The sequence below is a fragment of the Furipterus horrens genome, unplaced genomic scaffold (assembly GCF_987537825.1).
Source record: "Furipterus horrens unplaced genomic scaffold, mFurHor1.1.pri manual_scaffold_19, whole genome shotgun sequence".
In the NCBI taxonomy this organism is placed as follows: domain Eukaryota; kingdom Metazoa; phylum Chordata; class Mammalia; order Chiroptera; family Furipteridae; genus Furipterus; species Furipterus horrens.
Window position 1 is genome coordinate 3,588,746 of NW_028327189.1, and position 17,053 is coordinate 3,605,798.

General features: G+C 39.1%; 1 protein-coding gene across 4 annotated transcripts in view; it reads left to right on the top strand.

The window, feature by feature from the left end:
- The window catches only part of LOC149990290 (eukaryotic translation initiation factor 1A, X-chromosomal-like), a 47,120-nt gene that overhangs the window by 28,698 nt on the left and 1,369 nt on the right, over positions 1–17,053 (top strand). For 3 of the 4 annotated variants that reach the window (XM_090265484.1, XM_090265488.1, XM_090265483.1), the window contains 2 exons: positions 15,267–15,348; positions 16,663–16,754. In XM_090265484.1, coding sequence (XP_090121610.1) covers positions 15,267–15,348; positions 16,663–16,754 — 174 coding nt within the window. Of the gene's footprint in view, positions 1–15,266; positions 15,349–16,041; positions 16,154–16,662; positions 16,755–17,053 lie in introns of those variants that run through there. The other variant, XM_090265485.1, reaches the window with a different exon arrangement.

Below are 17,053 nucleotides of genomic sequence, written 5' to 3' on the forward strand. Positions count from 1 at the left end.
ATCATGATAGAGATCCTGATGACACAGCTGACCAGACAGCAAATATCTAATCTAATGAAGCAGCAGATAGGAAATCTTTCTGAGGCACAGTTCAGAGTTTTGGTTATAAAAATGCTTACAGACCTAAGAGCAGATCTTAAGACGGGGAAGGAATGAAGGCTAGTCCTGCTGAAGTGAATGAAAATACATACAAACCAAATGGTGAGGGAAAGAAAACCAGGGATCAAATCAACAAATCGGAACATAGGAAAGGAACAAACAGTCAACCAGTGCAGAAAGAGGAAAAAAAATGAGGAAAATGAGGAGAGGCTCAGAAACTTATGGGACAGCAATAAGCAAACGAACATTTGAATTATAGGGTTGCCAGAAGGTGAAGTAGAAGAACTAGGAATTGAAAAATTATGTGAAAAAATAATGAAGCAGAACTTCCCTAACTTGGGGAAGGAAATACACTTACAGGTCCAGGGAGAACCACACCAAGACACATTATAATCAAAATGTCAAAAATTAAAGATAAAGAGAATCTTAAAAGCAGCAAGAGAGAAGAACAGAATTACATACAAAGGGGTCCCAATAACACTGTCAGCTGATTTCTCAAAGAAACTCTACTGGCAAGAAATATTCAAAGTAATGAAAACCAAAAACCTACAGCCACGATTACTCTGTCCAGCAAAGCTGTCATTCAGAATAGAAGGGCAGAGAAAGTGCTTCCAGGACAAAGTAAAACTGAAGTAGCTCATCACATCCAAACCACTGTTATATGAAATGTTAAAGGAGCTTATTTAGGAGAAGGAGGATCAAAACTATGAACATTAAAATGAAAACTGTATGACAACAACCAACAGAAGCTAGGGAATTGAAACAAAGGCAGACTAAGTAGGCAACGAGAGTGGGAAAAGAATTATAGGTGTGGGGAACATTATGGGGGGAGGTCAGCTGGGAGGGGGAAGGGGGGAAAGGGAGGGAGATGGTACAGGAATTAAGAAGCATAGTAGGAGGGAATGGAGTAGACAGGAAGAGGTCGAGAAGAACTATATGCCCAACCAATGGGCATGGACTAAGGGGACTTCAGAGGGTGACTGGAGGAAAGGGAGCCACTGGGTGGAGGGGAACAAAGTGAAAAGGAATTGGGACAACTGTAGCAGTATAATCAATAAAGCATATTGAAAAAAAAAAAAGTACATGGCCTTGGATGATGACCCCTTTCCACTCTGGGAATGGGGGCAGTCTACCTGCCATTGCCAGGGGTTGGAAATGATATTCTTGCATAGAGAACAGGGTCCCGGACGCCGTCACGTACCATTCTTTACCCAGTGTCTGGGATGCTTGCACTTATAATAGGTCTGATCCTTTTGCCCCTGATTCTTTTGAGGCCTCCCTGAGCTCACCTGGTGGGGCTGGTTTCCACCAAAAGCAGTACTAAAGGCCAGCTTGCTTCTCCTTTTTCTTCTTTCCATGTTTTCTTCCCTATGGTTAAGGACTAAAAAGGTTGTATTCATAAGCTGGTCTGGGGGGAAGGGGGAGGGGCTGTGGGCCCATTTATAATTTCTGTGGCTTTCTGTGAATATCAGGGATAGACTGGCTTATAAAATGTTGTCCTATCAAGGTTTGACTCTCCAGGGAGGATGGATCCATGTTCATATATTTTCAGAAGGCTTCTACTAGTCTCTTTCTCAAGAGAGTTGGGTTCTCTTCCTTGCCCTGGGCAATTTCCCTCATCTTTTCATAATTTACAGGTTTCTTGATACAATTTCTCTTTCCCCCCAGAAGGCCATCTATATTATTGCATCCCTACTCTGGATTCCCACCTGAGTATTGTATTCCCAGTTGGGATGCGTGGTCTGGGACAGCTTGGGTGGCAGGCTGGTCAATGCCAGGATTCTGGGTATGCAGCTGTTCTGCATATTTATGAGCCTTCTTCCTGATACGATTTTTCTCATCTGGGGAACAGCAGGTGGTCAGAATTATCTACAAATCCCTCCATGGCATACTAAAGGCTAAAGTAAGAGTCTGGAAATTACTAGTGACACATGAAGCGTCCTCCGAAAAACTCCCTAGCTTGTCCTTACATTGTTGTAAGTCAGTTACAGAGAAGGGCACTTGTACCCTTATAGCGTGCCTTTGGTGCCTGCTACCTCCCTCAGGGTAGGAGGATAGGAGTGGTAGGGAGATATGAAGCACCTCTCCTAGTATGTCCTACTGGGCTGAGATTTTCCCTCAGCTGGTGTCTTTGGGTAGTCCGTAGCATAAGGTGGTATAGAGGTTAATCCCTCTGAGGTAGAGGCAGAACTCTGGGGTCCCCTTAATCTCCCTTAAGCATCGATGGGGAACTAAGGACGGTATCTTCTAATTGGGCCTATAAGTTCTGTCAGGGTGGGGCCAGAGCAAAACCAGGCATCTTGGTACAGAGCATAAAGACCTTCATGTAGGGAGTTATGGATCATTTGCCTTCCCTCTGGCAGAATAGATCTAAGTGTAGTATGATATTATAACTCTTGCTCCCATTCTCAGGCCACGTCTCTCCATCCCCTAATTTATATCAGGGCAGGCAGTGTTAACAAAAGAAAACTAATCTTTAAATTTTGGGGGTCAAATTTATCCCAGTTGCTACGAATGCAACCCAGTGGTGATTTGCAAGGTATGGAAGGTGGTTCCCATCTCGACTGTGGTGATCCTAAAGAGAAGGAAAAACACTCTGTTCTTGCCTCAGGAGCCTCCCTAGTGGGCCACAGGACATCACCTGAGATCCCACTGACCTACCAGATGTCTTTGGTGAAAGAAATCCTAGTGATTGTCAGCCAACAGAATAAATCTAAAAGACTTGAGAGGATCACTACAGTCTATTTTTGTTTCTTTTCCTGTGCTCAGTTTAGATGTTCCAAGTTCCCTGGACACAATTTGCATAATTCATGGTCCTGGTGAGTGGCCAGGCTGCAAAGAAATATAGGGAGGGAACCACTCCAGCATCATTGAGCAATTGCCTGTAATCCTGAACACTCCAGACCCACTGCTCTACCCAAGTAGCTTAAATAAGTTTCCATTCCTGTATTCTCCACCTATAGAGACCCTCCTCTTTCTGTGAGCCTTCAGGTCTGGGGCAAAGGAACTATCTTACTAGCAAAATAGTTTCTGACACAGTAAACCACCAAGCAGGGCATCAAGAAGACCTTATTATAAAATGGCTCATTTTCAAATCAAAGTGGATGCTTGGGATTTCGTCTATCTAATAATTTTTATAGAGCTTTAATAAATTGTACCTGAGTCTGAAATTTCCCCAGAAGGGGTCTCAAGACATGCCTAAGAGTCCCCCCTTCAGATTGGAGGTGGATCTCATAGCAGGATCACAGACTGAGGGGGGAAGTTAAAATACTTCTATAGAGGCAGGTAGACCGCTTTAGGATTTCAGATTTAACTAACTGGGTAACAGTGGCTCCAAGTGCCATTTCTGGTAACAAATGACCAGCAGGTGCCTATTAAGTGGCTCTGGCCAGTGTTACTGTCTGTAGTGACAATATTTATACATCAAAGACATGAGTGGCTCATTCCTGCAGCTATACTTAGCAATGGGACGGTTAGTGACCCTGAAATAGATACTCTGTAAAAATACAGCAGGCACCCTTCCTACACAAAAGGCAAGAGGGGTGCAGGTACACGTATAATGGCCAAAAGTCAGCCAGAGAGGACAAGCATAAAAGACTATCTGGGTCTGAAAAGGAGACTACATAAAGAATTCATAGCTCAGGTGAGATGGTGACTGATATCCCATATGGAAGGTCAAACTATGCCTATGAGGAAGTGCCACAGGTTGGGGCATTGTCTTGTGGTTTTCACAGTGTGCCTGACAGGTGTACTGACATTTTCTGCACCTGACATGGGCTAAGGCTAACCCTGTTACACACCCATGTTATCCTATCACGGGTTACTTCAAGCTGCGGGCACCCTTGTGGCTTTTAAGTGTTCAAACCGTGCCCACAATTTAGTGGCTGACCTTCTGTCAGGGAACATCAGACTCTCCAAAATTGAATAAATGGCAATGGAAAGAGGATTTCCCTAGGTCCCAGGGCAGTAAAGGGGGCTTATCACTCCAATGTCTTCTCTTGGCAGTGACTTGCCAAAAACTTGTAGCTGGGCACCGGTAACCAGGTACTTGGTGATTATGGACAAAGAATTGAACTGAACACACACAGTTTAGGGCAGAAAGAGAGCAGATTTATTAAGTGATAGTACATTCCACAGAACATAGGAGCAGAACAACTCTGAGCAGACATTGACCTCGGACTGGAGGGATTCTATTTTTATACAGCAGATATTTCCTGGCTAATTTTGGCAGGCTTTTATTGCACATGTACAAGTAATTATATTACTTATAAGCCACTGCACATGAGGTCTCCCATGATTTACCTTGATTGGCCACTGGGAAAGGGGTTCCACAATGCTAATTTATTGTAACACTATTATAATGAAGCAGAGGTCATGTAGTGCCTTCTGCACAGGTGAAGTCATGCTTCACCATGATTCAGTGCTTTTGCAGAAAGTGGGGGAAACTGGTCTTAGAACAGGGTCTCTGTCCAGTATAGATGTCCTATGTCTTTGCCCTGGGGCCCTTCTGGAGTTTCCTCCCTCCTGACTATCTCCTGCTCAGTTGTAGAATCTCCTTCTAATAGAAAAAAAATTGAGGCAAAACCACTGCGTTCTATTTAATGCAGTATTCTCCACTTATCTTCAGGAAATATGTCTCAGTGTATATCTGAAACTTAGTTCTTCTTGGGATTATGTTAGATGATAAAATGCATGCTTGATGAGATGTAGAAAGGTGAATGAGTAAAGTAAAATAAGGGTTACTTGAACACAGAACTGTGATACCTCAACAGTAACCCAGGTGGCTACTGGCCCCTGTTTCTTTATTTTTCCTTTGTTTCTCTTGTCCAAGGTGATATATCAGCAAAAACCTTGCTACACAAGATATCTGAAATTTGACTGCCTGTTTTCTTCTAGGATTTTTATGTTTTTGTGACTTAACATTTAAGTCTTTTATTCATTTTGAGTTTATTCTTATGTGTGGAATAAGTTGGTGGACTGATTTCATTCTTTTGCATGTACCAGCTCAGTTGTCCCACCACCATTTATTGAAGATACTCTTTATTCCTTTGTATGCTCTTGTCTTCTTTAATGTATACTAATTGACCATTAAGGCGTGGGTTTGTTTCTGGGTTCTCTCTTCTGTTCCATTGGATCTGTATGTCTGTTCTTATGCCAGTACCATGCTGTATGATTATAATGCCGTTCTAGTTTAGTTTGATATCTGGGATAGTTATATCTTTCGCTTTGTCTTTTTCTCAAGATTGCGGATACTACTTGTTGTCGGTTTTGGTTCCAGAAATTTTCAGATTATTCTGTGTGGTTATTATTGGTGGTTTAATAAGAATTGTGTTGAACCTATAAATTGCTTTGGGTAGTATGGACATTTTAATGATGTTAATTCTAGCAATTCATGAACATGCGATATGCTTGCATTCATTTGTGTCTTCTCTTTCTTCAGGGTTCTGTAGTCTTTCAAATACAGGTCTTTTACCTCCTTGGTTATGCTTATTGCTATATAACTTTACACTTTTATGTTGTTGCTATGGTAGAGGTGATTATTTTCTTTATTTCTCTTTCTGAGAGTTCATTATTAGTGTATAAAAGTGTCACATATTTTTGCGTATTAATTTTGTATCCTGCTACTTGGCTGAATTCATTTATTAAATCTAGGGGTATTTTGGTGGAGAATTTAGGGTTTTCTATGTATAATATATCATCGGTGGTAGTGACAGTTTTACTTTCTCCTTTACAGTTTGGATGCGTGTCTGATTACTGTGGCTACAACCTGTAGTACTGTACGTTGATTGAGAGCGATGAAAGTGGATGTCCTTGTGTGGTATCTGACCTTAAGAGAAAAGCTTTTAGTTTTTGCCCATTGCATATCATGTTGGTTATAGGTTTTTCACCTATGGCCTTATTGTATTAAGGCATGAACCCTCTTCCCACTTTGCTGAGAAGTTTTATTATAAATGGGTCCTGGGTTTTATTGAATGCTTTTTCTGCACCTATTGATATAATTGTGCGATTTTTATCCTTCATTTTGTTTATGTGATGTGTCACATTTATTGATTTGTACATATTGTACCAACCTTCCATTCTGTGAGGGACAAGGAAACTGGTGACTCCCAAACCAGTATAAAATAATTAGCATCAAAGGACAAATGTAATCAAAGGCTCTCTGAGCCAGAGTTAACAGTATTAGCATATTTACAAATCAGGAAGGGGGCATTCTGTAGCTCAGCACACATGTTTCTGAGAACAAAGAATATCTGAGATCAAAGTGGGGGAAGATATTCATCACCAAACACAGGGAAATGGGAAAATATAGCTAGACCTAAGCCCAGCAAACAAGTTAGGAAAACTTCAAAGGAGAGCTGGAGACAGACCTATAATCAGATCACCCTTAATTAATTATCACCCTCAGTTAATTTAGCTAATCATGTTAGATTGTAACTTCGTAGTACACAGCATGGAAAAATGGAGAAGGAGAGGAGGGAGATGTGGGGAAGGGAGGGTTTTACTTGTATTAGGATAAGAACAGCCTGCTCCATCTTTTCTGCATGCACCTTTGATTTAGCTTTTTGGCTGTGTCCAGAGCTGCAGATCTGTGCATAAACAACTGCCTCTGTTACTGCTGAAGTCCTGTGTCCTGATGTTTTTATTGTGTTTATCATAATTCTGGAAATAAACCGCACTTGTTCATGGTGTATGATCTTCTTAATGTACTGTTGGACCCACTTTGTTAATATATTGTTGAGAGTCTTAGCAACTTTGTTCATAAGGAATTTGCCTATAATTTTATTTTGCTGTAGTGTCTTTATCTGGTTTTGAAATTGGGATATTGTTGGCCTCATGAGTGATCTTGGAAATCTTTCCTCCTTTTGAGTTTTTTGGAATAGCTCAGGAGGATATGTGTTGGTTCTTTGAATTTTTGGTAAAGTCATCATGTTCAGGACTTTTGTTTGCGAGTTTATTTTTTATTACTGCTGTCATATTGTTGTTATCATTCTATTCAGATTTTCTGATTCATCCTGATTGAGTTTTCAAAGAATATATGTTTCTAAGAATTTGTCCATTTCATCTAGGTTTCTTAATTTGTTGGTATATGGCTGTTTATACTGTTCTCCTATAATCTTTTGGATTTTGTGATGTCTGTTGTTTCTTTTTTTATTCTGATTTCATATATTTGGGTTCTTCCTCTTTTACCTGATAAGCCTGACTAATGGCTCATCAATCTTGTTTATCTTTCCGAGGAACCAGCTCGGTTTCATTAATGTTTTTGTGTGTGTTGTTTTTCAAATTTCTATGTTATTTACTTTTTCTCTGACCTATATTGTTTCCTTCCTTCCTTCCTTCTTATCCTGATCTGTTCTTGTTTTTCTTTTATTAATTTTTTTAGGTGTAAGGTTAGAGTGTTTATTTGAGTTTTTTGTGCTTCTTTAGGCAGGCCAATAATGCTGTGAACTTCTCTCTCATATCTGCTTTTGCTGTGTCCCATAGTGTTGGTTGTTGCATGTTCATTTAATTTATCTCCAGATATCTTTTGATTTTTTTCTTCAAACTCATTGGTAATCCATTCATTGTTTAATAACATAAAGATGTGTTTGACTGGTTTTGAGTTTATTTCATTGCAGTTCCTTTCTAGTTTAATGCTGTTGTAGTCTCAGATGCTTGATATGACGTAAGTCTTTCTGGATTTAAGACTTTTTTTTTCCCCTATTTTTGAGAATGTTACATGTGCACTTTATAATAATGTATATCATGCTTTTGGATAAAATGTTTGGTGATTATCAATTAAATTCATCTGATCTAGTGTGTCATTAAAGGTTGCTATTTCCTTGTTGATTTTTTCGGTGTTAAAGTGTTCTACTATGGCTGTCTTGTCATTTAATCCCTTGTTTTCTAATGTATTTAGGTACTCCTATATTGGATATACATATATTTACAAGGGTTATATCCTTTTTTTTTTTTTTAGTATTTGTCTTGACTTATTTTGTCTCTTGTTATGGCTTTGTTTTGAAGGGGTATTGTTTTTTTTTTTTTTTTTTTTTTTTAAATATGATTTTATATCCCTTTGTTTTCAGCCTTGTGAATCTTTTGTTCTGAGGTTGGTCTCTTGTAGACAGATCTATGGGTTAAGTTTTCTTATCCATTCAGTTATTCTGTATCTTTTGATTGGGACATTTAATCTATTTACATTTAAGGTTATTATTGATAAGCATTTTCATACAAATACTGTCTGGAAAAAGCCTGGCCATTGTTACTATAGGAGAACAGTTTGCGTGACATCAATGTAACTTGGCAGCCAAGGACAGTGGTCTGGAATGCATGTGAGTGAACAGTGATGACCTCACTGTACTAGTCAGTGGGGGTGGTAGACGTCATTGGGTGAGCATGTTTGCTGTGTGGCTGTCACGTTAAAAATGACTTGAGTCAGTAGAGTGATAAATCTGCATCACATTTTGCATTGAGTTTGAACATTGCTCTGTGGAAACTGTTCCGATGATTCAGAACTCTGCAGCTATGGACAACTAGTGATTGGCAGTTTCATCATGACAATGTGCTCACTTATGCTCACGTCTTGTGCAGTTTGGCAAAACATCAAATCATCCAGATGACTCATCTCCCCTACAGTCCATACTTGACACCCTGTGACTTCTAGCTTTTCCTAAAACTAAAATCACCTTTGAAAGGGAGAGATTTCAGATCATTGATGAGATTCAGGAAAATACAGTGGGGCAGCTGATGGTAATTGGTAGAACTGTGTGAGGTCCCACAGTGCTTATTTTGAAGGAGGCACCGGCATAATTGTCCTGTGTACATTGTTTCTCGTATCCTGTTTCTGTTTTATTTGATAAATGTCTATTTTTCATAGTATGTGGCTGTGTACCTTCTGGACAGACCTCATATAGTACTGTTTTTGTTTACGCTCTTTTTTCTTTTTCTGATTCTTTTCGTTACTGTTTTTGTTGTTGGGTGGTGTTGCTGTTGAGTTGTTTTCGGTTCTGTTTTATCTTGTTTTGTTCTCTTACCAGCTGTACAACAGTTTTCATGGTATGGACAAGGTTTGGCCTCACAGTCAACCAGTCTGAGGGTCAAATTTACTCATGTTTAGGACAAGAGCAATCACTAACCAATTGCAACCAGAGGGCCCACATAACTCACACAAGGATCATTCTTTGAGCACCCAGCTCAGTAAGGAAGCCTCACCACTAGGTCCTACATAACACCTATTACAGAAGGCTACCTCACCAATATGGGGAGTCATAGCATTTTTAGCTAATGCATAGAACAACACAAAAAGAGTCAAAATGGGGAAACAAAGAAACAGGGCAGGCCTTGGCCAGTGTGGCTCAGTTGGTTGGAGTGTATGCTCATACCTGAAGGGTTATAGGTTCAGTTCCTGCTTACAACTTATACCATAACCAGTCTGGGCATGTATGGGAGGCAACTAATCCTTGCTATCTCTTGCATCAATACTTCTCTTTCTCCCTTCCTCTCTCTCTCTCTCGAAAAGCAGTGGAAAAAATGTCCTCAGGTGAGGATTAAAAAAAAAAAAAAAAAAAGAAATAAAGAAAAAAGGTCCCAAATGAAAAAAACACGAGGAGTCTCCAGTAAAAAGATATAACTAAATAAAATGGAGATATGGAATTTATCATAACCAGTTCAAAATAATAGTTATAAGGATGCTCAGCAGCATGAAATAAAACTTAAAAACCATTAAAAACAGCCAGCTGTAAATGAAGAATGACACACCTGAAAGAAAAATCAATAGAAGTAGGTTACAAGGTAAAAAAATAAAAATTAAAAAAGTGAAATTAGAGCAGCAAAACAAAAATGAATTAAAAAGTAGGAAGGTAGTTTAAGGGATCTTTAGGACAACATTAAATGTCATAACATCTGAATCATAGGGGTACAAGAAGGGGAAGAAATAGAGCAAGAGGTGGAGAACTTTTGTTAAAAAAATATGGTGAAGGAAAAAAATCATGCAAGATCTGGAAGGACAGAAAATCACAATCAAGATGAACCTAGAGAGACTCATACCAAGATAAATCATAATTAAAATGGCAAAACTTAAAAACAGCATTTTAAATGCAGTGAGAGAGAGAATTACCTATAACAGAGTTCCCGTAAAGCAATCAGCTGATTTCTCAACAGAAACACTACAGGCCAGAAGGGACTGGTATGAAATATTCAAAGTAATGAAAAGCAAGCATCTGAAACTAAGATTACTCACTCCTGTGAGGCTCTCATTTAAAATTGAAGGTGAGCCCTGGCTGGTGTGACTCAGTGGATTAAGTGCCAGCCTGTAAACCCAAAAGGCGCTGGTTTGGTTCCCAGTCAAGGCACACCCCTGCGTTGTGGACCATGTCCCCATATGAGAGCATACAAGAGGCAACCACATATTGATGTTTCTCCACCTCTCTTTCTCCCTCCTTTCCCCTATCTCTAAAAATAAATAGGTAAAAAATACATAAAAAATAAAAGGTGAAATAAAGAACTTTACAAACTACAAAAAAAAAAAAAAAGGCTAAAGGAGTTTATTACCATCAAACAGCATGGGAAATGTGAAAGAAATTGCTATAAGAAGAAAAAATAGAGAAATATGGTATAAAGAGTAAGAGTGGCTACACAAGGTCTGTCCAGAAGGTATCTGGCCACATACAATGAAAAATAGGAGATATTTATTGAAGAAGATATGAAAACCATTATACATAGGACAGTGATGCCTCAATCCCCTTCAAAGAAGTACCTTGGAACCTCACACGGTTCTCCCAGTCAACATCAGCTTCCCCGTCGTATTTTCCTGACTCTCATCAATGGTCTGAAATCTCTCCCTTTCAAAGATGATTTTAGTTTTAGGAAAAGCCAGAAGTCACAGGATGCCAAGTATGGGCTGTAGGAAAAATGAGCCATCTGGGTAATTTGATATGTTGCCAAAAAACTACACAAGATGTGATGCATAAGTGGTCATGTTGTCATGATGCCCATAGCTGTGGTCTTCTGAATCACCTGAACAGTTTTTGTGGAGAAATGTTCAAACTCAATGCAAAATTTGATGGAGATGCATTGCTCTATTTGCTCGGTCATTTTGAATGTGACAGCTACACAGTACACATGCTCACTCAACAGCGTCTGACTAGTACAGGGAAGTCATGATTATTCATTCATATGCCTTCCAGTCCTCTCTCATTGGCAAGATTATGTTGATTGTGCACAAACCATTTTTGTTATGTTAACAATGGCTGGACTTTTCCAGGATAGATCTCATAAAAATAAGTAAGAAAAAAGAATAATAAATTATGAGACAAAAAGAATTAGTGAAGGAAAATTGGAAAAGAAATAAGGGAGGCGAAGAAGGAAAAGAAAAATTATAATAATAAAGTAATAGTAATTATTAATATAGAGACAGAAAAGTAAAATAAAATAAAAACCAGGAAAAGAAAAGTGGGTCAAAAAGAAAAGAGAAAAAAAATAAGGAAAGAGAGTATAAGGGATGTGGAAGAAAAAGAGAAGGAAAGAAAAGATTAAAAAGTATGATTCAGTTCAGAAGATTATTGCGCTTGTTCAGTCACCCTCTGAATATGCTGTCTGTGAAGGCTGTTGGATCTTACTGCTGTGTTTTGGAGGCTGGCCATTTCTGCCATTCCTGGGAAGGTTCTTTGTTGCAAGCCAGCATCAGAAGTTGTTCCCACCTGCTCTTCTCAAGCTTGTCAGGGCAGATCTTCCAGTAGAGGGTGGCTGCTCTCTTCCTCCATGGGTCTGTGCCCAGGGGAGTTTCCCGGATCTAGCAGAGGTAATTTCAGATGGGCTCAGAGATGGGTTGGGTGGACACTTTAAGTTCTTGCTGTCACTTGCATGGACTACATTTTCTGGGGAGCTCAGCTCTGCTTCCCCATAATGCAGCCCTGCAGCCCAGCACACCTGGCTCCAGATAGAAGCCTAGTTTCAGAAGCCAGCTTGAGAGCCGCAGTAGCCAGAATTCAGGTTTGTGTGGCCTGCAAGATTTAAAAAATTATCAGGCCTACAATGGCCAGCAAAAGCAGGGAATGGTCAAAACTCCCAGCTCCCCAGTTTAGAACAGACCAAATGTCCCTCACCTCTATGAGGATGGGGTGATGGTGGGGCTAAATTTCCAGCCCCGCACCATACTTTTAAATTTTTTTTCAGAACAGCAGAATGGGCAGACCAACCAATTTTGCAACTGGGGAGAGGGGTACTGCCCTTGGCACATAATGGGCAAGACCAAGCCTCTTTCGCAGGCCTCACAGTTTAGATAGACTTACTGACTCTCTGTCCAAAGTCCTTCCTGAGAATAACTGGTTCATCAGATTCATTGCTGGGTATACCAGGTGGACCCTTCGTCTATCCTCGAACTTCCACTGTTCCCCTTCTCCCCCAGCAGTCACAGATTGGAGCAAACTTCCCAAGCTGTTGTTAACAGTGGGCTAACTCTTTCCTGGGAGGGTGCAAAATGTGTCTCCTAGGTGGACTGAATCCCCACTGATGCCCACCACTGGATGCTATATGGATCCCCTCCTTATCTTGTTGCTCTCGTTTGGGGACCCCTGCATGGCACTGAGACTATATTCCCAGAAGGAGGGAGCTCCACTGCTGCATTATCCCTCCAGCTTCCCAGTTGCTCCACCTGTGGAAAGGAGTCTTCATCCTATGCTTGTCAGTTCTCATCTTCTTTCATGCTCTGATATTTCCAGATCAGCACTTTTCAGCTGGTTTTTCAAGTTGATTACTCTGCAGTTTTATGAGTCAGATTTTTCTAAATGCCAAATATGAATATATTTGGTAGTTTTCAGAGGCATTTGCATCACAAACAACACAAAGCTTTTTATTTATTTTTTTGTTTTCTGTGTGTGTTTTTATTTATTTTGCTGTTACAGTTGTCCCAATTTCTTTTCCCTTTGCTCCCCTCCACCCAGCACACCCTCCCTTCAGCAGTCTCACCCCCCTCCCCTTAGTCCATGTCCATGGGTCATACGTATAAGCTCTTCTCTACATCCCCCTGCCTATTTCTGTACCGTCATACTATGCCTAATTCCTGTATCATTTCCCTTCGCCCCACTTCCGCCTCCCAGCTGACACCCCTCCATACCTATGATTCTGTTCCTACTCTGGTTGTCTGCTTAGTTGTTCTTTGTTTCCATTCCTTAGCTTCTGTTGTTGATAGTTGTGATTTTAATGTCCATAGTTTTGATCTTTTCTTGAATAAAGTCCCTTTAATGTTTCATATAATAATGACTTGGTGATGATGAGCTCCTTTAGCTTTACCTTGTCTGGGAAGTACTTTACCTACCCTTTCATTCTAAATGATAGCTTTGTTGGATAGAGGAATCTCAATTGTGGGTTTTTGCCTCTCTGTGAATATTTCCTGCCAGTCCCTTCTTGCCTGCAGAGTTTCTTTTGAGGAATGAGCTGACAGTCTTATAAATATCCCTTTGGAGCTAATTCTCCTCTTCTCTCTTGCTGTTTTTAAGATTCTCTCTGTATCCTTCACCTTTGGCATTTTGATTATGATATGTCTTGGTGTGGTCCTCCCTGGGCCTAGTTTGTTTGGGACTGTCAGTGCTTCCTGGACCTCTACAGTATGTTCATTCCCTTCCCCAAATTTGGGAAGTTTTTCCTTCATTTTTTTTTCACATAGTTTTCCAATTTCTTCCTCTTCCTCTTCTCCTTCTGGCATCCCTATGATTTAGATGTTGGCAAGTTCAAAGCTATCCCAGAGGTTTGTAAGCCTCTCATTTTTTTTCAATTCTTGTTTCCTCCTCCTGTACTGGTTTACTGTTTGTTTCTTCCTTATGTTCCAGTTCATTGATTTGAGCCTTGGTTTCCTTTTTTTAACCACTAGTTTTGTGTGGATTTTCCTTCATTTCACTTAATGTAGCCTTCATTTCTTCACTGTCTTATTTAATCTTTTCTGTCCTGTCTGTGAGCATCTTTATCACCAGTACTTTAAACTGCATCTGCTAAATTGGCTATCTCTTTGTTAGGTTGTCTGTCTCCTCATCTGTTAGGTTTGCTATTTCCTTGTAGTTTAGTTCTCTCACTGGAACCTTGATCTAACCCCCCTTTTGGGCCATACTTCTCTGTCTTCTCATCTTGACAGCTTTCTGTGTTTTCCCCTGTCTTGATAGAGCTGTCGCACCTGTTACATTATAAGGGGCAGAGCCTTAGGTATTTGTTAGTGCTGGTGACCTGTTTCACCACGTTGTGGCACTGTATGTGGGGGAGGGGTCTGAGAGGGAACAGTGTCCCTTGCTCAGCACTCGCCCCTTTTCCAGGCACTTCTCCACCTGCCTCCTTTGAGAGACCAATAGTTTTTTCCTCGTCCCGTCCCGCCCACCCCCACCCCACCCCCATTGGTTTTCACAGTCAGAAGCGATGCAGCTCTATTTTTCCCAGAGCTGGATCAGCAAGCTACATGGTTTGCTCTGGGGCTGGGATCTGTCTGGTTTGGGGCTGGGATTGCTTCCGGGGTTTAAAATGTATGACTGCTTTTTGCCACATATACAATTGCTGTACTGCTAGCTGGACCACCAGCCCCACCGTCAGCCTCCGCTGGGGCCACCAAGCACCTCCCCTGCAGCCTCTTATGCTTCACTACTCTTTCCCTCCTGGCTCTGCCCCACCTACCGTTTTGGCTGAATATTTCTTTATTTCTTTGCTGAACTTCCCTGTAGTTTTGATTTTCTGGGTTTTTAAAAAAGTTTTGAAGTGGTTGTAAATTCCTTCTTAGTTGTGACGGAGACGCAGCATTTCTATTTATGCCTCCATCTTGGCTGAAAGTTCTCAACATAAAGCTTCTTAAATACAGATTTTTAATCTTCACTTCAGGTCTATTAGATTTCAAGAGATGGAACTATCTTTTTAAAAGTTCACAAGCAATTCTGATAAGTGAGATACCACAATGCAATTTTTTTCTATTTTTCTTTTCTTTTTTTCTTCTCATTAATATAAATTTATAAGCAATTTCCAATCCATTATCATTATTTAGTCACTTATGCAAAATGATTTCTACTTGATTAAATCCAAGGATATTTTAGGAATATAGATAGTTTGTAACAGAACAGTTAAGTGACATTTCCTTAATGTGTTTCATTTGAAAGTCATTTATGAAACAATTGGTATATTGTCATAGCCAGTTTAAAAATTGTTTGTTTATCTCTAAGGATAACAAAGCTGATGTAATTTTAAAGTACAATGCAGATGAAGCTAGAAGTTTGAAGGCATATGGCGAGCTTCCAGAACATGGTAATACCAGTTATGTTTCCTGTCTTAAAGGCATTAGTATTTATTAGTGTTATGGTGAAGCAATTTTTATAGAATTCTGTCATTTCTACATATTGTTTGTGTATGTACTTAACAAAAATTAGTTACAAGTATGCCTGTTTCTACTTCATAATTGTAATACCTTAGTAATAAAATTCTCTTTCTAATGAGTGTTCTTTGGTGAGGAGTTTTAAAGGTTTTAAGCTCTGAGCTTGTTTAAAATATCGGTGAAGGGACATTATTTTTTAATTGTCTTTAACACATCCTCAAAAGAGATGTGTCAGTTTTCCGCTATATCAGTACAACAGATATGATCCTAGGATTGATTTTTATGGAAAACATTGGTCAGTTTATCTTATATAGTAGTAGTTCAGAGTGGTGGTTTTTTTTTTCGGGGGGGTGTATTTTTTAACAGATATTTCTCTTTATTATTAACTGTTGCATTCTCACTGAAGTATACTTTAGAAGGTAAAATAAGTACCTCGTAACATCAATGAGGAAATTCACTATTTCTAAACTCACATTCTTCACTTAGAAGCTATTTTGTTTTCATTATTTTATTTTATAAAGAAAATATAAGATTTTATGTAAGCATGAAATTTTGATATAATTATTGACATTTAAAAAATATCTGGAAATCAAACCAGTATTTCCTCTTTCATTTCTGTTGCTTAGGGCAGCAATTTTCAACCAGTGTTCCACAAGAATTTTTAAAAATTGCAATATCATCCAATACAGTAGCCATCTGGTGTCAGTGAGTCAAAATCGTTCCTGTTTTATTTGTCAGGTCAGCAAAATACAGAATTTTAGGACTTAGTTTGTGTGTGTCATGAGAATAAGAAAATAATCATAATTTGACGAAGTATTTTTGACTGACATGGTGTCTTTCTAATAGTTGGTAAACGTAGTTTTCCTACTTCAGAAAACTTTGGATGTGCTAGGAAGTCTTTAACATGTCTTCACATCCTTTTTGAAGCATATATGGGAAGTGTGAGAGCCACTATGTTAGTGTAATTAGAGCCTGCTAGCCTTATAATACCTTTTCAAACAAATTAAAAATATTGTATATATACTCTTGATTATAATTACATAGCAATGAACTTTTGGAAATTTTACTATGATTTTGCTCCCTTATGAGTTCTTAGATATTAGGAATGTTTTTTATATAATGAAGTATTTCAACTGAAATAGCATTTTTAAGAGTCTTTTTTGATAGTTTAATGTCTTGTATCAGACCCTCTTTTTTAAAATAGTTAGTTCATCTGATATATGAATGTATCCTTATTGTGTCTTTAGCTAAAATCAATGAAACAGATACATTTGGGCCTGGAGATGATGATGAAATCCAGTTTGATGATATTGCAGATGACAATGAAGACATTGATGATGTAAGTAGTAGATGAACCTTGTGGTTTTTATCATTTTATTTATCTGCAAGTAAACCAGTTCTTCTCCCTAACTTCCTTTAATCTACGTATGTTCAACACTTAAATTCAGTTTATTTGAAAGCTTCTTCATGAATCTGAACATTCATTAATACTCAGGAACAACCCAGACTAACATTTTATACTTTGAAAAACTCATTATCTTTTGAAACATTTCTTTCTGAAAATATCAGTATTAGCTCTGACAGTGGGTACTCCAAAGAGTGTCTACAGAGATAACTATTAAATGTACCAATCTTGAG